Source organism: Phyllostomus discolor, chromosome 5 (genome assembly GCF_004126475.2).
Source record: "Phyllostomus discolor isolate MPI-MPIP mPhyDis1 chromosome 5, mPhyDis1.pri.v3, whole genome shotgun sequence".
NCBI lineage: Eukaryota > Metazoa > Chordata > Mammalia > Chiroptera > Phyllostomidae > Phyllostomus > Phyllostomus discolor.
In genome coordinates, this window is record NC_040907.2 from 89,552,287 (window position 1) to 89,578,793 (window position 26,507).

Here is a 26,507-nt window from a genome sequence, read left to right on the forward strand (position 1 = left end):
TGGGGCAAAAAAAAAAAAAGAAGAAAGAATAGAGTACGTTTTATAAAACTAAATTTATTCAATTTCAAGGATTGTGTGTATTCTTTAATTATGACTTTCCTTTTTTATTTGGTGTTAGAAGGACCTTTAGAAATCAAATCATAGAGTTAAAGGAACGTAGTTTGTTGTCTTGTTTTATTGTACTTACAAATGGCAAACAGAAAAAGTAGGTGACCTTGTGCAAGGTCATTACCATTAAAAAATATTTTCACTAGTCCTTAAAATGAAAAATTCTAGGAATTATTGCTTCAGAGAACACAGCACTATATCTGGTAGCCAATACCAAGGCCGATGGTAACTCAAAATGGTGATTTCATTTGCTGCCCTTTTCACAGAATGTATCTCTAATTTAAAGAGCTAATTTAGCAGAAGCATTAATCAGCCCTATCTACAGACTCATGAATGCATTTGAATTACCCAGTATTGACATATTCTAAGCTCAGAGGAGCCAGATTCTCAAATATCAGCTAATGATAACTCAATGGACATTTATGGAGCACTTACTCTACCACTGAGTATTTTGTATAGATTGTTGTATTTAATCTTCAGAAATGTTATTATTCCCATTTAACTGATAACTGGAAATTTGACTAATATCTTGTTCAGCATCATATAAGTAAGAAGAAAGGGAGCTGGAATCCAAAACCAGTTTGGCAGTTTAACACTTCATCAACACACTTAACTGTCAACCACACGTGGCATCACTGTTGAAACTCCCAATGCTAGGGACTGCAAAATAGGTACTGAGCGCTGAATTCAGAACTCAGCCCTCTGTCGTACTTCTTGAACTCTCTGAAATTTAAGGAGAATCACACAGCTTGAATGGGGAATACTAAGTTCATTGGAAATATTAGTGTTTCACCATTGTGGTCTCCAAGTGCATGTGTAGGCAGTGACCTAATTGTGCTTATTTTTTGTTAATGAGACATTAGCAAAACACATTGTGTAAATTCAGTAGGAGGAAAAGATTGGGGAAGAAAGGAGTTCCAAGCAAACTCCAGTGACTGGTGGCTGTGGTGTCATGGGAACAGCAGTGTCATGGGGACAGCGAGGTAGGTGGTTTAGCTTCCAGCAAGAAGGTATGAGGAGAGTAGAGGCACCAGAAGACAGCAGAGTAAAGGATTTTGCTAAAAGAACTTAAAAGCAAGTGGGTAGCAATCAGCAACACATGAGAATCCTCAGAGAAAGATAAAGAGAAAGCAGAAGAAAGTTCAGAATACCTCAAGATAATGTTGTCAGGGTAAAGGAGAAATGAGAAAATGCACATATAAGGCAATGTGTACTAATTCACATTGTAATAAAATGAAAGCTTTGAACTAGTCTTTTTAATCATTTCTAAATTCTTTATCTCTCTTTTCACATCTGTCTGTGAGCATTTGCCAGGATTCTTTCTTTTCCATACATTTTTTCTCCCAGCATTTCAAAATATTTACCCTTAAGAATCTCATGCAATTTTCCCCCTCCCTAGCAAGGTCAAACTTCCCTTTCCTCTTCATCTCCCTCTGTTATTCTCTCCTGTTCTCCCTTCTCTTTTTCTGTTAGTTGCTTATTAATATATAACAAGTCACCCAAAATGAAGTAACTTAAAACAATAAAGTATTATTATCTCTCACAGTCTTGTGAAAGGACAGTTCAACTGGGCAGGTCTCTCACTAGGCGGCTCATGCAATTGTAGTGAGAGGTGGCTGGGGTATGAGTCATCTGAAGGTTCCACTGGATTGGACGTCTAAAATAGCATCTTCGTAACATGTCTGGTACCTCAGCTGAGATGGCTGGGGACTGACGGGACTCTTCCCTTCCTCCCTCCTTCCTCTCTATCCCTGTGCCTCTCCATGCACCACACAGCCTCTCCATAATATCAGCTTGGGCTTCCTCACAGCATGGAAGTTCCACACAGTTGGACTTCTTAGTCCAACTACTCTAAAGACTGTAGACATCTTTCCCCACACAAGCATTCTAAGAAACGTAAGTGGAAGGAAGTTTAAAACTTATGATATAGCCTAGAAAGTCACTCTGCATCACCATTGCTGCATTTTGGTCCAAAGAAGGTCACAAGGCCAGCCCAGAACCACTCCAGTGGAGGGAGACCACTCAGGGGTGTGGATACTGGAAGGTGTGGGTTATTGGGGTTGGTCCACCTCTCCAAAGACTAACTACCACATTTCTCATTTATAGACATTTCTGTCCCTTTCTCTGATCCTTTTAACTGAAATATCTTGTTACTATCTTATAGCTTGCTTCATGTTTATATTTTTTCTTTCTAATTGTTAAGAGCAATTGAAAGACTTCTTTGAGGAGTTCTTAAGCATTCTCTCAAGCAGATCTAAAGAATATATTTTCATTTAGTGATATTAAAATTTAAGCACCCAAAAGGCCCTATAGAAAAGCTGTGTGACTATTTTGTAGAAAGTCTCCTTGGGAAATCAGATTTGATTCACTTTTAAACACCGATGATAACATATCAAACTTAAAAGGCAGATCAGTTTTAGGGAAAAGTGATACACCGTCATGTGTGGGTGGCCTTGGGTGAACTCCCTAACAATATTGCTTTTCATGCTTAGCCACTAATTAGAAAACCTGCTCTCTTGTTGGGACTGAACCATGGTTTACTTTCTGGTTAGATCTTTTTTTTTTACTTATATTCAAGCACTTACATAAGCCAAAACTTGTCCTTTTGTAACCCTCCACATTAAAAAAAGTGAGAGAGATAACTTGAATCTAAAAGATTTGTTGCATAGTCACATGGCAATTTCAGTTAAAGCCACATACCTATAGATGGCTTAACCTTCCCTAGCCTCTGCAAATGTCATTGAGGTCTTAGGTTCTTGTAAAGAGCTATTGGCTTTTTTTTCTTAAGGAAGCTTAATCCCCAAAACTTTTCTCTGGTGCTTATGAAGAACAACACATGTTGGCGAAAGTGGGCAGTTGGAGCTGGCAAATAATTTTATTTTTTTCTACCCACAAGCCCTGGGAAAACTTTGCCATAAAGGATTAATTTGCTCATGAGATTTTACTGCGGTTGCTTTTAAGAAAAAAACTAACAGAGACAGCAGGGCGGAAGCATTTCTGAAGTCTGGGGAACAGAGTTGAGGGTTGACGGTAGGAAGCAGAGAACTTCTCTTTTCTCTGCAACGATTATGAGTTAAGCATGTGAGGTTGATATCATGTCTCTCACACAGACTCTATATAGATATCTGATAGCTGACTGAGAAATGATAATTAGTAGTAGTTGTAGTTTTTCATGATTTGTCTTCTCTTCAAGCAGGGAAAAGAGTTCATTTAAAAAAAACAGCTTTTGTATTCAATCCTTTCCTAGTTTTAAGAAAAACATCAGAAAATAGCAGGATGCCCCATTAGTGATTTGCTTCCACATCTCCATTTTCATACTTGAGTTCTATGCACAGATTAAATGGAGACTCCAGCAGCTTCACAGCACTATGGGTCCCTCTGTTCTGCCACCCCAACCCCGGTCCTTCAGCCATCAGGTTCCACCAGTGGGGGTTGGGTGTGGGCAGTGAACTTTAGTTAGGGCAACTTATCTATGAAGCTTCGCCATCAACCCCTTAACAATAAGTTCCACTAAACAGCAGCAGGTACGATTTGAAGGCACTTGGAGCTTCAGGCCCAGGCAAAATGCACAGCTCATTGCTCTCCCCTCCAGCACAATGCATACCAGGTGGGCTCAAGGCTACCCTTGGTCACACACCCACTGCTGATGGGATGATATGAATTGACATGAGGGGAGGGGGCAAAGCAGCAGGGAGGAAACAGAGTGGGAGAGGATAATGGCCAGGATCACCAGACACCTTCTTAGTCACTGTTTTCTTAATTCTTACAACTCCCCTTTGAAGCCATAGTGTTCCTGTTTTTTGCAGATCAAGAAACCCGAAGCAAAGAATTTAAATAACTTGCTTTCATGCAACTTAGTTAAACTAGAGTATCTAAGGTATTTATATTAAATAAAATCTAAGAATTTTATTTAATCCTTGGGTAAAATAAAGGATTTTAATCCCAGACTGCTTGACAGCCTAGACAATTTTCTTTCCACCACCCCAATCCCTCTAATAAACCATTGGTAACCTGTAATCCACTTATGAATTAAATTGAGAGGCTTTCTTTTGAGGTGAGCCTGTGGCACTTAGTCAAGTAACAATAGTCACTCTCTCTTGTTTAATCTTATAGTGGAGTACGACAAGGAGTTCTCCCCTCGCCAGCGACACCACAAAGAGTTCAAGTTCAACTTATCCCAGATTCCTGAGGGTGAGGCGGTGACGGCTGCAGAATTCCGAATCTACAAGGACTGTGTTGTGGGGAGTTTTAAAAACCAAACTTTTCTTATCAGCATTTATCAAGTCTTACAGGAGCATCAGCACAGGTATGAAGGCTCAAGGAAGCCCAAGGGTGGGGCTGGCCCCCGTTTCTCACCCTGTCATCCATGACCCCAAGTATGTCTGTGGATGGTGATTTGGAGTTCAGGGCTTGCACGTGAGCAGGATGAGGGGTGTGTTCTAAATGGCAGTGTTTAGCCAGTAGGAAGATTTTTTGCTAATACGTTGAAGACTTTCCAAATAGTTTATTTTCTTAAGCAAGCCAGTAGACCATATTTACTAAGCAGCCTTTGTGAAGAGAGAATGTATGATTTACTGGGGATAAAATGTTTCCCACTATTGTTTAGTCCCTACTTTGAATAATGGGTCAGCGAGGCTAAAATGAAAATTGTGTAAGGATACTTACAAATGATACTAATTCAAGTGACTAGAAGGCTATGTATTTGTGCATATTATATATACATATATTGTATGTATTATATGTATGATATGTCTTTCAGTAAATGAGTATGTGCATCAAATGCATTTTTTTTATCATTTGAATTCAAGGGAGTGATAGATATTTTTTCTATGTCTGCATTATTCTTATTTCCTGAAATGAGGCCAGATTATTTTATAAAAGAACTGCAATGAAGTACGTTTATGGGACTTGCTCCACAAACCAAAAAAAAAAAACTTCCATGGAGCGAAATTTGGATGAAGGGCTGAGGATGAAGGATAATAGCAGTTAGTTCAAACCTATAGCACACAGAAAATAAGCCAATGACCTTGAATTTTGTTTACTACGTAGAGTTCAGTTTAGTGGTTTGGGGAGGGTGGAGGGCCTGACGCACAGTAGGTTAGCATTGCACACACTCACTGGGCATGAGGTGGAAGCTCAGCATGTGGTATGACAGCCTGGCAGTCAGGTGGTAGGTGTGGACATAAACACTAAAGGGAGAAAATACAGACAGGGAGGGAAGCCCACACTTACAGACTCGGTGAGGGATCTGCCAGGCTTTGCTTTATAAACCAAGTCCACATTCTTGCTTTTGGTCTTGGAAGTCTATTAACTTCCCAAGAGTGTCCAAAGGTTTAGGAATGACTTTAGTTTATCCTGAAATTATAAATCTGTGTGTGGGTCTGTCATAAATATGCACACTAGAATAATAACAAACGTTAACTTGCCCCATGAAAGGTTTATTTTACTTTTGAGAGCACTGTCAACATTTGGCCCTTATGCACATTTATATCTCTAAGGAGGGAAATAAAAGAGAAGGAAGGACACTTGCCAGTTTTGGGGGACACATCATGGTGTTGAACATACACATTGATGTTTATGTGAATTCTTGCTGGAATAGTAAAATTATAAGTAAAATATAGTCATTTGTGGTATCTTTAAAACAGACCAAAATTTCAGAATGAATGGGAAGTGTTCTGATGTCTTATTTTCACTCCCTAATAAAAGTATATTCAGTGACTTAACCATTAAGGACCTCTTCTGAAAAGTAAATTATTTGTTGCTAGATTTTCATCTTTCAATACTTCAGAGAGAATTGATGTTCAGTGATTTTTTTGGAACTGATTTAGCCATTGATTTTCAATCTGCCTAAGTATTTGTCCCATTATATTTTTCTGAAGGAAATACCCTCCTGGTACTCTTTTGGCTCAGAACTTTGTTCAGAATATATAGTTTTCTCTGTCCTGCAGGAAAAGCTTTATAGTGAAAACACTAGATTGTGAGTTTTGTGACTATAAAATTTTTTTAATTATTATTTTTAAAAAGAGAGCTAGCAGACCATTTGTGAGGTTTATATTGAACTTCAGCCAAAAATGAACAGCTGCCTTGTGCTTAAAGCGCTGGTGTCATACTTCCTTGAGGCCAGCAGTGAGCTTGGAAAACAAAATCTCAAACTGTCCCAACCTTTGATGGCTCTCTGTCAAAGCAGAGTTGTAATTTCTCTGCCTTCTAGGATGGGGCTGTTTGGTGATTGGATGTGTTTAATTTTATGTACAGGAAAGGGAAAATACTGGGAGGATTGGGAGAATTTCATGAATGCTTTTGAAGGGTTCCAGGTTGGCCAGGAACAGATTTTTTTTCTTATCGGTAGGCCAGGAGCCCAGGCCTCCTGCTGTCTCCTGTTGTCCTTCCAGAGGCTCCAGATTTAACTACAAGACTCTTGGGGGAGGTTTGATCCCCCCATCTGTACCGTCTTGGGGTGTCTTGGCCAAAAATGATTCTCCAGGCTTGTAAAGAAACTTGTTTCTCTAATCTGTGTTCCAGTGAAATTTGTAGTATGTGATGGATTAACTTAATTTAACAAATGTTTGTGTTGCAAAAGAGTTGGCCTCCTTGCAAAAGAAAAAAAAAAGGCAGGTTTTTAAATGCCCTCATATACTCAGCTGAGGCAGAATAAGTTATGCACTGGGCCTCCTATTATAAAAGGACAGCCAGAAAAGATTCTTGGAAGATAGGCCGTTGCTGTGATCTCTACAGAAACATATTCCTCAGACTGATAAGAAATCACTGGACCAGGTAAGTTCAAAAAGTGACTACTTTTATAGATGGTGCTTTGAGTAAGAACAGGGAAACATTTGATACTTTATTCAAAGCCTGAGAATAAGTCCCGAGATGGAATCTAAGTCTTGAAAAGGTCTGAGGAGAGTGGGACCAGCCAGTAGCAGTGTGCACAGTTAAACCGGAGGAGCACAGATGCCTTTGCATTTGACTTGTAAACATAATCTATGCTGTGGTGTGGTATGTACACTTTAAGATGAGTTTGGTGTTAACATCTGGTGTTATCAATCACGTTTTTATGATAACATTGGTAAAAAATTAGCATTTATATAGTACTTAAAGTTTGGAAAACACCTTCTCATATATTCCCTCATTAGAGGTTAACCGTGATCCCCTCAGATAAGCAGGTCAAGCATATTACCTATTAGAGAATGAAATGTGTCACAGGTGAATTTTACCAAGTCCAAATTATGCCTAAACTTTTGTCTGCTATGCTTCCCCAAAGTCACGCCAGTGACATGGGGACAGTTCCTACTGGCATGCTCCACATCTCCGTCTCCTTAGCCTTGATGGGAACATCCCAAGGATGCTTCGATTTGGATGGCAAGTGAGACAGTTCTCTTGGGGGTAAAAAAGTGTCTGTCAGTTCCTGGTACATTGAATCTCATGGTCTTCCTATGGAAAACCTTTGTTGATCTATTGATCAAACATTGATTTATTGATCACACATTGATTTAAGCAGCTTTTCTAGAGGAGAGGCTAGAATAAATTTATACAGAAGTATTTGTACTTATTTACAGTGTTATATTTGTCCATTTACTTCACTGTTTTCTCCTGCATCTCATACACAGTAAGCTTTCTTTACACCTGGAGTGTAAAGGCTGCTGTCAATAACTTTTGACCTTTCCTATTCATGTACATTAGTATGATGGTAGCATGTTGCTTATCATAACATGTACTTGTGATCTTTATTTCTATGGCACCTTTAGGTTACTAGTGCAATTCTGAGGCCTTTGAAGAATATAATATTCATCTATATTTCTTATTTGGCTAAAGACATACCTTTACTTGTTTTAATTGATTTTGTATACTTAGAAGTCAAAGAGCATCTCCTGAGAGCCAGACAGAAATTTTAACAGGGGAACACATTTAGCATCTGAAAAATGGCCCTGTTTGGTATGTGAATTGACCCCACTTGATTCTGCTAGTTTTGAAATACTGTGTGCTCTTCCATATGTTTTGGTCATTGCATTGCTTGGTAGTTATAGCCTACCTTCTGTGTATATGGTGACTTTTCCATGTTCTCTCATAGTGCATTTAAAATAAGAAATAATTGCCAAATTTAAAATTCATTATTCCTGGTATGAACAGTACCACAGCTGACTCCGTTTGCAAACAGGCAGATTTATTCATTTTTAATTGTATATATATTTTTTATTTTGGTTACTACAGGGCAGGGAAAAAGTAGGTTTATAGTTGTGAGTATGCAAAACAGTTTATTCTTGTAATATTATTTATTAATTATTATGTTATTTCCTATGTGAGCAATTGTACACCTACATTTGCCCTGGCCTGTCTGTCTTGTTCTAACTTCAGAATCCTTGGGATGTGAAGAAGTACATCTCTGAATCAAGGAAACAGGGCAGTGCTGCCATAGAGCCAGTCTTCAAAAGTAAAAGATTTCCCTAGGATAGCCCTGAAGTCATGCTGTGGGGTCTCAGGAAAAATCCCAGACTAAACTATGGCTTAAACTAAATTTTAGACAAAATTCACCAATTTTAACCTATTTTACAGATAGAATATAATTGTTCCATGAGAGAAAATAACTGTCAAAGGTCAAATATACATTTCCCCAAAACATGAAGTTTGATATGATACTCTGAGCCACTCACAGATAGGAACCACACAGTAAGTGAGGACAAGGAATGGAGATGGGTTCTGGTTGGACCATGGTTGAGTCACAGAAGGGATGCCCACAAGGCAATGGGAATGGCAGTGCTTAACTCAGCAGAATGAACTAAACTATAGTAGTAGATGTTTGAAGTCCTATGTGAGATATTGAAGTTGATTAGCTATTCCAGCTGTGTAAGAATAGAAAAACCTAATTGACCCAGTAGTTTATTGAAAATAGTTTTCATTTTCATTATACTTCTGGGCAACTTTGTCCTAAGTCAGGTGATAACATATACATGGGTCTGTTTCTAGGATCTTTATTTTGTTCCATTTGTTAATTTTTCTCTTCTTCCACCAATGTTATACCCTTAATTCTTTTGAGTTTTTAAAGAAGGCTTGATGTCTATGTGTAAGTTCTCCAACTCAATTCCTTGAAGTTTTCTTGGCTATGTATGAATCTTTGCGCTTCCATATAAATTGTAAAATAGACATTTCAATTTCTACAAAGAAAAATTGTGGACTTCTGATTGGAATTTCATTAAATCTAGAAATTAATTTGGCGAGAATCAACTCTTACCAATATTGAGCATTCCAATCCAATAATATGGTATTTATTTAGGCTTTCTTTAATTTCTCTAAATAATATTTTGTAGTTTTTTTGTGTCTTGAATATTTTCATTAGAATTAATTCAGGTATTTAAGTTTATGATATTGTAAATGGTATTATTAGCTTTTAAATATTTCAGTGTCTAATTGTTTATTGCTTACACTTAGAAATACAATTGAATTTGTATATTGTTATTTTATCTAGCAACCTTGCAAATTCACATATAAATTCTAATAATTTTTCTGTGCACTAGTTTGGAAATTCTATAAATATAGTCACACCATCTATAAACATCAATTTTATTCCTTCCTTTGTAATTCTTATATTTTTTGTTTCTTTTCTTTCTTGTTTTGTTGTGCTAGCTGGACATCCAGTACAATGCTGAATTCCACTTAGATTTCTAATCTCAGATTGGAAATCTTTGTCATATTTCTAAACTAATGGGGGATGGAGGGAAGAATTAATAATTTACCATTAAGGATGATGGCTGCTCTAAATGTTCTTTTTTTAAAAAATTATTGTTGTTCAATTACAGTTATCCATATTTTCTCCCTCCCTCCCCCACCCCCTCCAAACCCACTAAATGTTCTTGTAAGTATTCTTTATTTAAGGAAACTCTTCTCTAATCCTAGTTTGCTAAGAGTTTTTTAAAATTAGAAATTGGTGTAAAATTTTATCAAAATACTTTGCTGAATTTTTGGAGATAATATGATTTTTCTCCTTTATAGTGTCAGTGTGAGACACTACATTAAAGATTTTCAGATGTTAAATTGACTTCACATCCCTGGAACAGGCCCAACTTGTGATTTATAATCCTCTTTATACAAGACTAGATGAAAAAAATCATGTCTGATATCTCTGTTATTTGGATCACCTATAGATCTATTTCCATCATCTATTTGTTCCCTTGATTTTCCCTCATTTTTTTTTCCTGGAATGTCTGATAATTTTTTAAATTAAATTCTTGACATTATTTATGAAAAACAGTTCTATATACTGTTATCTTCTCCCAGACTGGATTTTATTTTCTTCCAGAAAGCAGACAAAATACAAACAGATTACCTTGTTCTTTTCGTTCCAGATAAAGCTGGGTTTCAGGATGTGCTAAGGCTCATCTCTTCCTGGTTTTCCCTTTCTCCTAGAGGTCAGCCCTTTAGGGGTCTCAGCTGAAGATCTAGGAGATTTACCAGAGCCTGTCTTCCTTAGTGGGCTCTAAACTCTAATTTTTAACTCCCCAGCCTTGTAAGACTGCCCCAAAGTCTGCTTTGCTTTTTATCATCTAAGCAGTTTCTTTCTGCTTGTTTTCTCAGCTTCTTACTCCATGCACATACACATTAATATTTGGCAAAATATAAGAGTTCAAGGCAGCCAGAATGTGAAGAGCCAAGATCCTGGAGGAAGTGAACCCAGACTTCTATGAATCACTCTTGTGAGCTCACCTCTATGCAGCCCCTTTCCTCTGGGGCCATAGACCTTCAACTCCTAGCTACCTTAAACTCCAGTGATCCCCAGCCAGTGACATTGCTCCAGTGTCTAGACTGCTGCTCCTTTTTGTTTGGCATCTATGCTTCATACAAGGAATTAACAAATGCCTTGAGATGAAAAGCCAACAGCAAATACAAACCTTACCTTAATGCATTTCCCTTCTTTCTGAGATCTTGAATCATCATGTATTGACTGTGGTTTTTTTGCTGTGAGATAACTTCAAACAGGTTTTTTTTAAAAACTTGTTCATAGTGGGAGTGTTAGTTTGATACATTATATCCAGAAGCATATATCTCTGAAGTATCATTTTTATTTGCAAATCTTTATAATGAATTCCCACAAATGTTGATATTTGATTCATTAACCAAATAGTGTAGTTCTGAAAACAAGACATGAACCCAGTAGTTGATCCAGTTCCAGGATCTAAGAGGATAGTTTCCTTGGAAAAGCATTTTTTACAGACTGATTGCTCTATGAATTCTGTTGCATTTTCAGGGCTGCCTGCTGAACTGGAGAGTGAACTTTATCATCACTGAGATAAAAGGGTGATATCTGAGACTATTTTCTGCTTTGAAGAGAAGGGCAAATTTGAGAAAGCCAGGATAGGAGAATGCTATTGTAGTTTGGTAGAACAAAATTAAAGCCTTTTATCACTAAGTGCAGCCACACCTGTTTCTCTTTCTGTATCTGCCTTTCACAGGTATGATCCTCAGGGACTCCTGAAATTTACCACTGACTTGATAATCTCTGGCACACTCAGTGTGGGCCTCAGGCAAGCATTGAACTTTTCACTATTTGTTCCTTTGCCCCTGAAAAAGCGATAGATAATACAACTAACGCACAGCTCAGGTTATATAACTAGTTAGTTTTATCTTTTTAGTGCAGTGCATATTATTTATACTTAGAATTATCTACCTGAAATTTTAAAAGTAAAGGCTCAAAAAGCTGCCTCATAGGCTGCATACATAGGCTTATTCCTTGGCATAAGTATGTTCTGTTCTTTGCAAAGGCACTGAGTAGAAAAGAATGTTTCAGAGAGGAATCAAAGTTTTAAAAAAGAATTGCATACACTCAAAAGAATGCTAAGTTTGAGGGAGAGGAGAAGTCAGGGTGTGGTGGACAGAGGAAACTCTTGTCTGAGAACTGCTTATCCACTTGGTAAACATGAAAGAGAAAAGGAGATAGATTTTTATTTCTGTGAACTATGCCTTCTGTATTTTTTGCTCCCAGAAATGGATTGCTTTGGTGCAGGCACCACCTTACCAGTATGGCCAGCTCTGGAAGGCAGGCCATGGTAGCACTTAAATTTATTTTGTGAAACATCTTTAAAAAAATAATAAATCACAAGTTAACAGTATTTTTGCTGCTTTATTTCTCCATATTGGACAGAGGTATGGAAATGTAGGATTGGTGATGAGAACTAAAATATGTGAGATTTGCGCACATGTGTAAAAAGTGGTAGAATCCCTTGTTTAATCTGTGCCTCGTCACTAGGGCATGTTGGAGTATACCCCAGTGTTTGGGAACATTATTTTGTTTATGTGGCCAAAGAGAACAGGTTAGGTAGCCATGAATTTATATAAAATAATATTCTACCTTCCTCATTCTCTCTGTCTTAGACACATAGAAGCAAGCCTTCTCATATTACTATTACCTTGGACTTGGTCTTACCTGTGATTCCAATTATTAGCCTGGGTTGATAACCCCCTGAGGGTAAGGTCAGTCCATAAGACAATCCAACATTTACTTATGGAGCAGCCCATTCTTGCTTTGTACTGTTTAGGGAGTGGAACAATCCATCTTGAGAGCAGATAGGTTTGAACCTTAAGTCTAAAAAGCAGGTGAAGTTAATACCACCCATATTTAAGAGAGAGGGATTATGACCCAATTATTTCACTTCTGGGAATCTATCTGGAGAAACCCAAAACACTAATTTGGAAGAATATGTGCACCGCTATATTCACTGCAGTGTTATTTACAATAGCCAAAATTTGGAAGCAGCTTAAGTGTCCATTAGTAAATGAGTGGATAAAACAGCTATGGTACATTTACACAATGGAATACTACTTGGCCATAAAAAGGAAGGGAATATTACCTTTTGCAATAGCATGGGTGGATCTGGAGAGCATTATGCTAAGTGAAATAAAGCCAGTCAGAGAAAGACAAGTACCATATGATTTCACTCATGTGGAATCTGATGAACAAAATAAACTAACAAAATAGAAACAGACTCATAGAGAACAGACTGACAGCTGTCAGAGGGGAGAGAGGTTGCAGGGATGGGTGGAAAAGGTGAAGAGATTAAGGGGAAAAAACTCATAGACACAGACAACAGTATGGTGATTACCAGAGGGAAAGTGGGATGGTGGGGGTAGAAGAGGGTAAAAGGCGTATAAATGGTGATGGAAAGAGCCTTGACTTGGGGTGGTGAACACACAAAACAATACACAACACAATACACAGATTATAGAATTGTATACCTGAAACCTATATAATTTTATTAACCAATGTCACTCCAATAAATTCAACAAAAAAGAAAAGAGAAGAGAGAGGGACTATGTAGTAAGTCAATGGCTCTCATAGTTTGGTCCTCAGACTAGCAGCATCAGCATCACCTGGGAACCTATTAGAAGCGACTTCTCAGGTCCCACCCCCAGGAACTCTGGGGTGGGCCTAGCAGTCTAAGTTAGCTAGCTCCCAGGGGATCCCAATGCAGACTGATCTGGAGAACTACTGCTCTATGGCTAAGAATATATATAACACCTGAACCGTGAAAGACAAATACCATATGATCTCACCTATAAGTGGAACTTAATCAACAAAACAAACAAGCAAGCAAAGTATCACCAGAGGCATTGAAATAAAGAGCAAACCAGACAGTAACCAGGGGGGAGGGGAGAGAGCGATAATGGGGGGGAAATAGTGGAAGGGCCATCAAGGAACACGTATAAAGGACACATGGACAAAGCCAAAGAGGGTAGGTTTGAGAGTGGGAGGTGGGGATGGGTGGGGCAGGGGGCTGTGGTAGAGGGGGAGATGGAGACAACTGTACTTGAACAACAATAAAAAAAAATTCCAGCTCTGCACTCACTGGCTAAGTGACTGGGAGCAAACTACTTAACTTCACTGTTTCCCAGTGTCCTGATCTGCCAAAGTGTGATGGTGTTAATACTCTTTATGGTGATTGTGAGGAGATAACATACATAAGAACAGTTAGTACAGCCAGGTAGTAAGTACCATGTAAGGGCTTGCTATGTTAATATTCTGACAGCAAAGTGATTTGTGTTGGTTTGTTGATGAAATACCCCTTACAGAGTTAAGGTGACTGATATTTTAAACCTCTCTTCATACTATGTTCATCCTTGAGGTAAAATTTGGGTAATATCAAGTGGTATATAATCAATGAGAACTGAGCTAATTATATAATACTAATGTCTCTTCATCCATATTACTCAAATCTATGTGTGTGTAGCACTTCACCCTGAGCTGTAGTGCTGTCTATTCAAATCCTACTTCTTTTCTCTTTTTTTTAACAACTTTATTTTTATTTCTGTTTTTTCTTTTCTTTTTTTTTTAAGATTTTATTTATTTATTTTTAGGGAGGGAAGGGAGGGAGATAGAGATAGAGAGACAGAGAGAAACATCAATGTGCAGTTGCTGGGGGTTATGGCCTGCAACCCAGGAATGTACCCTGGCTGGGAATCGAACCTGGGACACTTTGGCTCCCAGCCTGTGCTCAATCTGCTGAGCTACGCCAGCCAGGGCTTCTTTTCTCTTTTTAGTGGTAAAATTTTAGACATAATCCTTAATATGTGATACATTACATAAGGAAAAAATATAAATCTTTGTCTTACTATCTAATTTTCTAAACTGCTTAATTTTTTTACTTTCATTCCATTTGAAAATTGAATTTTTTATCTCATAAATTTGGTTCATCAGTGTATGAATGTTGTTTTGTGTCTTAGTTTACCATTAAATCCAGACACATAAATGGCAGAGCAATGTGTTATGAAGAAATAAAGAAACAAACCACAAACTCACCTTATCAAATATTTCACAAATCTGCTTGCTTCAAACTTATAAATTTCATTTTATGAAGAACATTTCTCTAGTAAAATGGTTAGTAATAAGCACAATTGTACTTTATTCCAGGCAGTGAGACTTTAATGGATAGCATTTGTCAGGAAAGGTCAAAACTAGAAGCTCAGATGCCTCTAGACCTTTTTCAGGGGCAAAGGAGAGAAAGACCACTGTGCCCTTGTGTTTGCCCTTGGTGCTGCCTGCTTCTCAGCCCGATGGAGTGAGTGCCCCTAACAAGCAGTGGTGCTTTGAGGGCTATGTGATGGGACGGACCACACAGGGGTGACCTTGCCCATAAACACTAACTCAGCAAGTCTTTTCAGTGGTGTGCTCGTCAGGCAACTCTAGCATCAGGATGAATATTTGAAAATTTCTAGAAATTTCTTATTAGGCTTATTAATTGTAAAGAACTTCATTTTTCCTGGATGGTAACAATACAAGGAAACACATGCCCTCAAGTTGGGATAGCATTGAGAATAACACTATTGTACCCTTGAAGATGGAAAACATATTCATCATGTAACATGGATCTATGTGTTGGTTGAGAACAAAATAGGAAATAAATTCATTCAAAATGTTATCTCCCTCTTGTTTCAGGACTTTCTTTTATAGCATGCCTACTTGAGTGTCTGTCATCTCAGTAGGAGGGTCCAAATAGTCCAGTCATGGTAGTTATTTTGGCCAGACCCCGGGATTTGTTATTGACCAGTGACTCATATTGCAGATGGTAATAACAGAACTCAACCCTGCTGCAGTGAGATTCAGAAGGGGACCTTGTTTTTTCACATAACAAAATGAAGTGCATCTTATTTGAGGCTATACTTTGAGAGAGTAGGTAGACTAAGAAGGCCATGTGTCATTGAAGAAAAGTAAACAGATGTGGGTCAGACCAGAACCATTTCAATGATTTGCCATAAGTCATGTTTCTCAAATACCTGAGTTGTTGGAGGCATTGAGGATCAACCAGCAAAGCTATTCCTTAAAGCTGTAATTCTTCAAGTTCCTCACCCTGGCTGTGAGACGGCATGCCAATGGTGGTCTTGGTCTAGACAGACTGTTCTGCCTAGGATGAGGGATAGTGCGAGAGTGGGCAGTCCATCTCTGCATGCACCTGTCACCCCTTCCTCTCTAGACCCCAATATGAGCACCTGCTCCTGATTTGGGGTCCTGTGGCAGCCCCAGGTATCTTCATCTGTTTTCTGTAGCCACCTGACATTGGCATTTATGTGCAGTAGATTTTGATCCCTTACCTTACTCTGAGACCTTGCTCAGAGTATTCAATCTGTGACCTAGACTTTTCTTGACTCTGTTTTTTAGATAGGTGGTGGCTAAGAGTCCGGGCTCTGATTTTGAGCTCTGGTCAGCCCATTTAATACCTGGGACTGTAATACACTTACTCTCTCCAGGCTCCATGTTATCAGCTGTAGGACTTGCCTCTCCAGGCTTCCCGAGGAGTAAAGGAGAGGCTCTGCACACGTGCCCATGTATTGAAAGGACACAGTAAATATTTGTTGTTTCTCTCTCCATTTAGTCCAGTTATTTTAAGTCCGTTCTCAACCTCACCTCTCTTCCACAGAATCTGAGTGTCCTGGAATTAAACTTCTAAATTTAAGACTGCCTGACTGCCAGGAGCCCAAGTTTTTTATCTTTCTACACTCACCATTAGACTGTGTTCATGTAGCCCACAGGCTGCTTGAGCAGTGAGGCCTGGCATTTTCCTTATTGTACAGGGAAGTGTGGCAGAGAAAGGAATTCCCAGGGGCCCAGCCTGACTTAGGAGCAGAGTCAAGATAGAAACATGGGCTCTCCATGTCCACTGATCCCCACTAACATTGAAGATTTCACTTCTTCTACATTGTGATTATTAATCCTTCTTATCAACACTCTTCTGGCACACTGACTTCCGGCAAAGATGGTAGCATCAGTAGATACACTTTGCTTCCTTGCACAACCAAAAGAAGGATAACAACAAATTTAAAAACAATTTTAAAAAAGCCCAGAACTGCCAGAAAATCAAAATGTCTGGAAGTCCGACAACCAAGCAGTTAAGGAAGAAATATTCACTCAGACTGGTAGGAGGGGCAAAGAGGACGTGTGGCAAGGTAGCAACTGGAAGACTGAGTGAGGTGGTAGTTGACAGTCCTCATATTTGCGTGCAGATAAACTGGGAGGAACAGCTGGAGAGAGACACAGACTGCACAAACCAGGGTTCCAGCATGGGGAAAGAAAGCCTCAAAATCTCTGGCTGTGAAAACCCGTGGTGTTGCAGCAGAGGGAGAAACTCCAAGTCTCACAAGAGAGTTCATTGGAGAGACCCACAGGGTCCTAAAACTTACACAGCCCCACCAACCTAGGAATCAGCACTAGAAGGGCCCAATTTACTTGTGGGTAGTGGGGGAAGTGACTGCAAACTGGCCAAGAGCCAAGAAAGCAGCATTTTTTCCTCTCTGACCCCTCCCCCACATATAGCGCCACAGCACGGCAACACAGGTTGCCCTGCCCTGGTGAATACCTAAGGCTCCACCTCTTACAATGTAACAGACACACCAAGACAAAGAAATATGGCCCAAATGAAAGACCAGATCAATGCTTCAAAAATAGGACTAAGCAATAAAGAGATAGCCAACCTATCAGATGAAGAATTCAAAACACTGGTAATCAAGATGCTCACAGAAATGGTTGAGTATGGTTGCAAAATAGGAAAAAGTGAAGGCTCTGCAAAGTGAAATAGAGAAAAATATGCAGGGAACAACAGTGAAGGGAAGGAAACTGGGACTCAAATCAACGATTTGGGGCAGAAGGAAGAAATAAACATTCAACCAGAACAGAATGAAGAAACACGAATTCAAAAAAATGAAGAGAGGCTTAGGAACCTCCAGGACAACTTTAAATGTTCCAACATCCAAAACATAGGGGTGCCAGAAGGAGAAGAGGAGGAGCAAGATATTGAAAACTTGTTTGAACAAATAATGAAGAACTTTCCTAATCTGGCAAAGGAAATAGACTTCCAGGAAGTCCAGGATGCTCAGAGAGTCCTTAAGAAGTTGGACCCAAGGAAGCACACAGCAAGGCCCATCATAATTACATTACCTAAGATTAAAGATATGGAGAGAATCTTAAAAGCACGGAGATAAAAGGAGACAGTTACCTACAAAGGAGTTCCCTTAAAACTATCAGCTGATTTCTCAAAAGAAACCTTACAGGCAAGAAGGAGCAGGAAAGAAGCATTCAAATTCATGAAAGGCAAGGATCTACATCCCAGATGACTCTATCCAGCAAAGCTTTCATTTAGAATGGAAGTGCAGATAAAGTGCTTACCAAGTAAGGTCAAGTTAAAGAAGTTCATCATCACCAAGTCCTTATTGTATGAAATGGTAAAGGAACTTATCTAAGAAAAAGAAGATGATCAAAACTATGAACAGTAAAATGACAACTGACTCACACTATCAATAACTGAACCTAAAAAACAAAAACTAACTAAGCAAACAACTAGAACAGGAACAGATTCACAGAAATGGACATCACATGGAGGGTTATCAGTGGGAAGGGGGAGGGAGGAGATGGGGGAAAAGGTGCAGGGAATAACAAGCATAAATGGTAGCTACAAATATATGGGGGGAGGCTAAGAATGGTATGGGAAATGGAGAAGCCAAAGAACTTACATTTATGACCCATGGACATGAACTAAGAGTGGTGCTAGTGGGAGGGGGGATGCAGGGTAGAGGGGACTAAAGGGGAGAAAAAATGGGACAATAAAATATAAAAAATAATCAATAAAATATACTTTAAAAATAAAAAAAAATCTTTGTTCTGGCTCTTTCTACCAAATATGCCCCACTCATATGTTGGACTGTATTTTTCTCCATCTTTGTTACAAGACCTTAAAAATTATGAGCATAATCAAAGTTCTATAAATAGCAACAAGGGACCCATGGCATTAGAGGCCTACACTGATCCTCTCTGTCTCAGGGTCAGCCTCATGCCCTGGAATTCTCAATGTGTCTTCATTCCAGAGGGTGCTGCTCTGACGTGAATATGTCTTGCACTGCGTTCAGAGCCAGGGCTACTTTTCCCACAGTGCTGTGCATGATGTCTGTGTTATTGCTGGATAAGGGTCTTCTCTGACCTTCCAGAAGAGAATTTATGTCTTCTTGCATCTTAACTTCAAAGCCTTGGACTTGCACTCCCCTCTTGCTGTTTTCCATGGACACCCCGTCTCCCTGCTCACAGTTACCTAAGTGACGGGAAGGGCTGATTTGTCACCAGGGGGTGTGACACATGCATGTTGGAGCGTGCTTTAAAGATGGCAGGTCTGAATGTGCCCCCTGTAGACTCTGCTCAGCAGCTGAGTAAACTTCTTTTAGCTGTTCCTACTGTTTTAAGCTTGGAAAAAATGACAAAAGAGTTTTCTTCTAACTCTAAGCCATGTAAACAGGAAAAATTGTTTCCCTTCTGAGAAATCTAAAATTCTTAACTCAGATGTTTCACTGTCCTCACAAATTCAAAAGAATAGAGATAAATTGCATTCATTTGTCACAGATTATCTTTCATAATGATCTCAAAAGGCAATATGTCATTATGGAAAACTCTGAATCCACTTTCTTTTCTCTACCTAGTTCTCTCACTTAGTAGTTTTTGATCTTGGCCACATGACCCTAACCTCACACCTGAGTCTCAGTTTCCCCAACTGTAAAATGGGGATGATGATGTTCTACCAAGCTTTCAGGATTGTTCTAAGAACTGAAAAAAGCAAAATATATGGAAGGACTTTATAACTTGTTTAAATGTGCTTCACTTGTATCAAGAAGCTCATCTTAAATTTTGTGTTTCATTCCACTGAGTTCTTCTATCCAGTAAAATATTTCAGCAAAATATTTCCAGCACCAGGGATTTGAATCTTTCCATGGCCAAAGCACACCCTTCCCTGTCATGGGCATTCCAGGCCATTTCATGCCACTGACCCTGGGACATCAGCTCAGATTCAGAGTGTCCTTGCAACACATGAAGGTGACTGGCCCCTAACACTGCTCTGCCATGACATTTGGGTGATCAGGAAGAAACCCTCACTCCATCTTCCCACAACCCTTACAATTGTTAGTTGAAAATTGTAAAAAATATAAAAATATTCCCTGTGGAACCCAATGGAAGGAATAGACTTAACTAGTTTGCCTCAAAGAACCTCAACAGCTGTGTGGGATAAACTTTAACATCATTCAACATACACACACCCATATTACACAGTCCAGACGAGAAAGGACTTGACACTTGCCATAGACCAGTCAAGTGCCTTAATTAAAATAAAAGAACTGATGATTACTCAGAGATATGATGCAGCTTCTTGTTTCTCCTTATTTCACAGGAATCAACATGCAAAAAATGTCAGGCCCTAATTTTATTTAAAAACAAAAATGAGCAAAACACAACCTTGTCAGTGCTCAGATTGATCCTGATTTTAGTATTTTCTCAATTCTTTCCTACTGCTTCCACACTTTCTCTTTCTAGAGTTCATTAGCCATAAAGTAAGCAACAGTCTGACTCTATCTGTCTATCTCTCTACCCGTCTGTCTGACTATGTGTCATTTACCCTAATTCCAAAGAAAATCTGGTATAAGCATTACAGCAAGGCTTTTGTTGAAGCTGAGGGACCCTCCTCTGTTCAGGAGAAAGCTGATTTTTCTGAAGGGCCATAGCATTCATTCATTTCTCTCCAGGTTGTGTTATGCATGTGACCTACATAGTGTCATGCCCCCCAGAGCTGCTGCAGATCACTGTACACAGTGCTTTCTGGTGGACCTGATCTGGCTTTGGCATCTTTTATTGTGACAGCAAGGCAGGGCAGAGTGAGAATGAGCCAGGAGGGTAGCATGCTACTCACAGTGCCATCTTATCTTTCTTTCAGAGACTCTGACCTATTTCTGTTGGACACCCGCATAGTGTGGGCCTCAGAAGAAGGCTGGCTGGAATTCGACATCACGGCCACTAGCAATCTGTGGGTTGTGACCCCACAGCACAACATGGGGCTCCAGCTGAGTGTGGTGACTCGAGATGGTAAGTTTGCCAAAATCAAGCAAATGGTCACTGTCGTTCATTTCCTTTACAACAGTTGTAGGAGAGCTGAGGTTTACAGTCAAGTCCTGGGCTCAGGATGGCTTTATTAACTGTTCCTTTGTAACTGCTATTGAAAAACAAAACCTTTCCCTAGGAGGACTAGAAGCTAGTTAGGTGGTCATGGTTCTGAGAGGAACAGTGGGAGGAGAGCACTCAGAAGCAGAGGCAGGTAGATGATGTTAAGATGAAGAGAAAGATGGGAGCACAGTCTAATCCTGACTGTTGAGTAGGTTTGTGAGGGAACGCTGTAGCATCAAAGCTCGGCAAATCGAGGTCCCCTCATGGGTCCTCACGCTAGACGTGCTCTGCCTATGAAGTCACCTCACTGGTTGGGGTGAATATAATCAGAAAGATTGAATGGGAAGGAAAAAGACTAGCAGAAATGGGCTAGTCTATGCCTGGGCATACCCACTCTTTGCTTTGATTCATGGACCTTTGGAAGGAGTGTTTTGGTTTTGTCCATCAGAGGGAGCCATCAGAGATCAGAGGATGAGTGTACTTGCCCCTTGCATTCATCCTTTATGACTAGGCTCTGGGAGGCTGGGAAGGATCAGTTGTGCAGCTGCAGGACTAAGTTTCTGTGGAATAAAGAGGGGCGTGCTTTGGTTTGCATTCAAGGACTCAACATCAACCCCCGAGCCGCAGGCCTGGTGGGCAGAGATGGCCCTTATGACAAGCAGCCTTTCATGGTGGCCTTCTTCAAAGTGAGCGAGGTCCACGTGCGCACCACGAGGTCAGCCACTGGTCGGCGCCGACAGCAGAGTCGCAATCGCTCCACCCAGTCCCAGGACGTGTCCCGGGTCTCCAGTGCTTCAGGTAGGTTTGGTAAAGCCCGTTATTCCTGTTGGCTCTCAGGCCTCAGTGAGGATGAAGGACGTGTGGATAGTTTCATATGCTGCACAGCTTCTCCATGGCAGATACAAAGGCCTGCACCTGCCTCATCATTGTCACCAATTACCTAGACGGGTTCCTAGGGCCATCTTGTTACCTAGAGATGGAGTTTGCAGGCTGCAGACATCCTCAGTGTCTCTTTTTCCAGAAAAGCATCCTTCTGTTTGGTAAGAGTTCTCCAACTCTTTTTTTACTGCCATAAAGATCTTGAGAGGACCTAGTCTTCTAGTTTCATTATGCCTGGAAGGTTGTGGTACAGAAACAAATTTCATACAGTTGTATTAGATGGACTTGTATTTTTCAGTGCCCTTGGCTGGCTGTGGTGGAAAGTCAGTTCAAACAGCCCTGTATGACAGGTTTAGTTGGTTCATTTAACTTGGAAGCTTAGGGGTTCTAGCTTTAGGCATGGCTGCCTCCATGGGCTGAGATGATATGAGGAATCTCTCTCTTTTTCTATTTTCCTTTGTTGGCGGGCACTCTCAGAAAGACGATCTCTAGGAAGTGGTAAGGAAGGCAATCAAGAGTTCCAGAAGCTTCTTTTTCATAGAAGCTCCAGTAGAAAGCCAGGCGGGGGCTATGTGCCAACCCCTGAAGTGAGGTAATGGCATTAACCCATCCTGCCCTGAACAGGGAGGTTCAAAGGACAAGAGAATGGGAACAGCTCCCACTGCTTGAGTGTCAGTTCACTGGTTCTTCAGAAATGTTCCCTCCCATGGGAATGGGTGTGCACCTCGCAGAGCTAGTAACTATGCAATTCCAACCCAGATGCATCTTACTCTAAAGCTGGTGCTTGCAAGTTCTGAGTTTTGTTTGGCTGTTTAATAGTCTGGGAACCTAGCATGAAGTTGAAGATTTGCTGTGGGATTTTCAGTCAGAGAACTTGCTTCCTTTGTTACTACTCCATGGCTTTGAACAAACCTAATCCATTTCAGCTTCATTCACTCATCTACACAGTGGGGGTGGTTAATACTTGGTAGATTTGCTACAATTAAATGAGAAGCATTTGATTTGGCTCATAATAGCACTTAAAGGTGAGTTGCACCCAATTGTAGGAAGTAGGTTGTCAGGACATTTGTTAGTGTCCTTGGAAAGCAGTGAAATACTTCCAGAAGATGCATTAATTCTTCCAGGTGACTGTTTAAATGTGTCATTTTCAGTGGCTGGAAAGAGTTCATGCAACTCCTTAAAATCTCCAGTTTTTCTTTGGGAAGAAGTGTCTTCAGTTTACATTCTGACTTAATAAGTCATTATTTTTTACCAGTGACTTGGATGTGGAACATGAGGATCCACCACCCAGTGTGATGTGACATTTTGCTTCTTGTCATCCTGGTGTTTCTTAGATGCATCACACAGCATGGGTGTTCCTGTGTTTACCACTGGAAACAGTCAGGGTTGGGGTTTAAAAGAAAAGAAGAAGAAGTGGTTGCTTTCCTTTATTTGCTTCAGAAGAAGCCTGCTGAACAGAGTTAATAATCTCAGAGTGCTCCTCAGGGCACGATGTGGGGTGGGTCTGCCCATGGTGGGCTTCACCTCCCTAATGAACTGTGGGCAGTCTGGTACTGGGTCCTCAGACATGAAGACAGCTCTTGAAATGTTGATTGCTTTTAAAATTAAAATTTCACTTGATTTATTCAACATCTCCTCCCCTCCCTAATACACACAGGAATTTTTTTAATTGAGAAAACATGTTGTCTCTGATTTGGGTTTTAGCAGTGTCAACCAATTATTTTTTTGAACTTAAACTCTTTTTTTATTTGATGAGTTCAAATTAAATATGAATATTAAAGTTTATCTATTTCACAATAAGCTATAAGTATATCTGTTTTCACTTGGTCTTCCCATCCCCCCCCCCCAATCCAGTACTTTCCAATTTGCTTTGCTCCTTTCAGCAGTACTATGGCAAAAGAGTTTATCACAGATACCTCTGGTCTCAGCTGTGTAGCGGCCAGAGCCAGAGAAAGTATTACTACAAAGGATCCTCCTTGCCTCTCGCTATCTTCAAAGACCCTCTTAAGTTTCTCTGAGAAATTGCTCTTGTGAGGCCCACTGAAGTGCTGCATTACATATTTGGCTCTTTCTTCCTTATTTATCCATGCCGTTAATGGGAGTGGACATGCAGAGGAGGAGATTGCTTTTGGAGGAGGGGATTCCAGAAAGATGGCCTGCTACCCCGAGAAATGGGCTGTCCAGTGTGTGATTTCCTTCCAGGCTGTGGTGGAGCCAGATGTTCCTGGGCATTCATGAACCGGACAGATGCTGCAGAGACAAAAAGTTGCGGCCTCTGGGATGACTCCATGCAGGCCTCTCCCCTTGTAAATCTTTCAGAAGTTTGAAGGAAGAGATTGCTTTTCCTCTGCTGCCCCCCTTCTTCCACAGTGTGCTCCCAGGGAATTAATATCTCTCCACTGAAGCAACCGCCGCCAGGAGAGGCCTACTTGAGAATGCTCTGCATCTGGGTAAAGAAGTTAACAAAATTCATCAAAGTGCCTGTCATCAGGGGGGAAGCATGGCAGGGGAATGTGTAGCTATTTTTGGAACCGAGCTGCAGATGCTTGGGACAGCGAGACCAGTCCACAACAAGGGAAAGGCCAAGAGCCCCCCCCCCGTCCGTGTCCTCCCTACCACCCACCAAAATCTGCTCTCACATCTGTCCTCAGTCTTTAAGTTGGACTCTCCAAACACATGCACCTTACAGGGGTGTGGGCTGAAGCCCCCCTGCATGGTTTTCACCTGCTCTTGCTTCTCTGCAGCTGTCTGCTCTGAATGAGTGATGGATGTTGGCTGTGTCGCACTTCTCCAGTGGGCTTGAATATCATCTGGACAGTTTCATCTATCAATTTTACACATGTTTTATGAGTCCAGGTCCAAGACATGCTGTGCAGCCCACTGGGGATTCCAGTCAATCTGGCAATTTCTTTTTCAGTCTCCAAGTCTACCAGCCTATGGGTCTTAGATGCCCTTGCATTCTTTTGCTCTCCTTTAGTAGCCTCTTTCTACTTGCTTTTGTATATCATCTTTTATAGTATCTTTCTCTTGGGGTTCATTCTCTTGTCTTCTGGGGGACTGTGACACCACCTGGTCCATCCATTATGAGGGCTGTGAACAAATGGCCTTGAGGGATTGTCTGTGTGGGGATCCTAGATACTGATATTAGCTAATTTTCCAGGATTTTGCCAAGACATCTTTGGGGAGGGGGCAGTTAATGTGATTTCAAGTCAGCTGGTGAGTGTGAGGTTTTTACCATGTTAACCCACTGACTTCCAACAGTGTGACACAGACGTGGACTTTTTTTGGGCAGATGGTATTTTGGAAACATTTTCTGCCACTTTTAACAATTCATGTAAAATTGGATGAGGTGACCTTTAGGTCTTGAAATTTAGTCCTTGATGTTTATGCTGCCACCACCAGCTCTGCCAGCCATCTGTGAACAGGCAACTTCTCAAGACCCTGTCTGTCCTTTGGAGTGAGTCCTTCGAATGCTACCAGTTAGTACTTCCTACAGTCAGTTCTCTTTTCAACACAGCCAAACATGTATCTTTAAGAATCTGGAGGAAATGTGGATCTGGTACATTTAGATATAATTTTCAGACCGTGTTGACAGTTCATATCTTCTATTCCTTGAGCTTCCCAGTTGAGACATTCAGTATGCTTCCAGATAATAAAGGTAACCACGATTCATTGCTTGCAAACCAGTGGTTTGGATACTTTATTATGACTATGAAATCTTTTGCTTTAGATTTCAGGGAACTCCAGTCCACAGGCTAGGAGGTCTCATTCTTATAGATCAATGTTCCTGGCAGGTGTCCCCGCTGGGTCATGCCTTGCTTCCATGGGGTAACAGGCCAAAGCTTCAGAGAATGGACTGTTTGCAGTCCTTCAAAGGAGTGGGGAGTTTAAATTTGCCATTTTGACCTTAAATTAAAATTTTATGTCCTACAGCTTGGCTTCCAGATGTCTCAGTCAAGAAGTAGAGGTTAGTTCAGATCTTTCTAAATGAAATCAAATCTTAATTTTCTACCTCTATGGAGGACAGGTATGGCATTAGTGATTTGAAAGTTAGAATCATTTCAGATGCCATATTTATCATACTTGACTCTTGTTTGCCTCTAAGTGCCTTTACGATAATAATTATCAAGAGTGGACCCGACTAGAAAGTTATCTCCTGTCCGATCCCTGGGTCCATCCTTACGGAGGTGGTAATGGCAGCAGTGCTAAAAGGCAGTAATTATAACAAGGTATGAAGAGGCACTGCCGAGTGACTCAGCAATTGCCACCAGCTCCTGCTGGTGGGGGTCCTGGGGCTGGGAGACTCAGTATTGGGACTGACAGGGAGCAGAGGTGCTTGGAGCACAGGGGGTCTTTAAGCCTAATGTTCAAGGGAAGCATTTGTCTATTTTCAAGATATTTAGCTCCATTTTCTTATAGAATCAAGGCAAAGCCTGAGAAGAGGCCAAAGTCTCACCAGATTAAATGGAATCTTATGAGATCCTGGAATCCTGGAGCAACAGAGGGATAGGACCTTTATGTTGCCTCTCGTGCTAACCATCCAAGTTGTAAACAAAACCTAGACTCTGAAAAC

General features: G+C 40.4%; 1 protein-coding gene across 1 annotated transcript in view; it reads left to right on the forward strand.

Annotated features, from left to right (window-relative positions):
- BMP6 (bone morphogenetic protein 6) overlaps positions 1-26,507 on the forward strand; it is a 174,803-nt gene that overhangs the window by 134,518 nt on the left and 13,778 nt on the right. Inside the window, exons 2-4 of the mRNA XM_028512819.2 lie at positions 4,222-4,414; positions 20,829-20,977; positions 21,656-21,853. Coding sequence (XP_028368620.1) covers positions 4,222-4,414; positions 20,829-20,977; positions 21,656-21,853 — 540 coding nt within the window. The remainder of the gene's footprint in view (positions 1-4,221; positions 4,415-20,828; positions 20,978-21,655; positions 21,854-26,507) is intronic.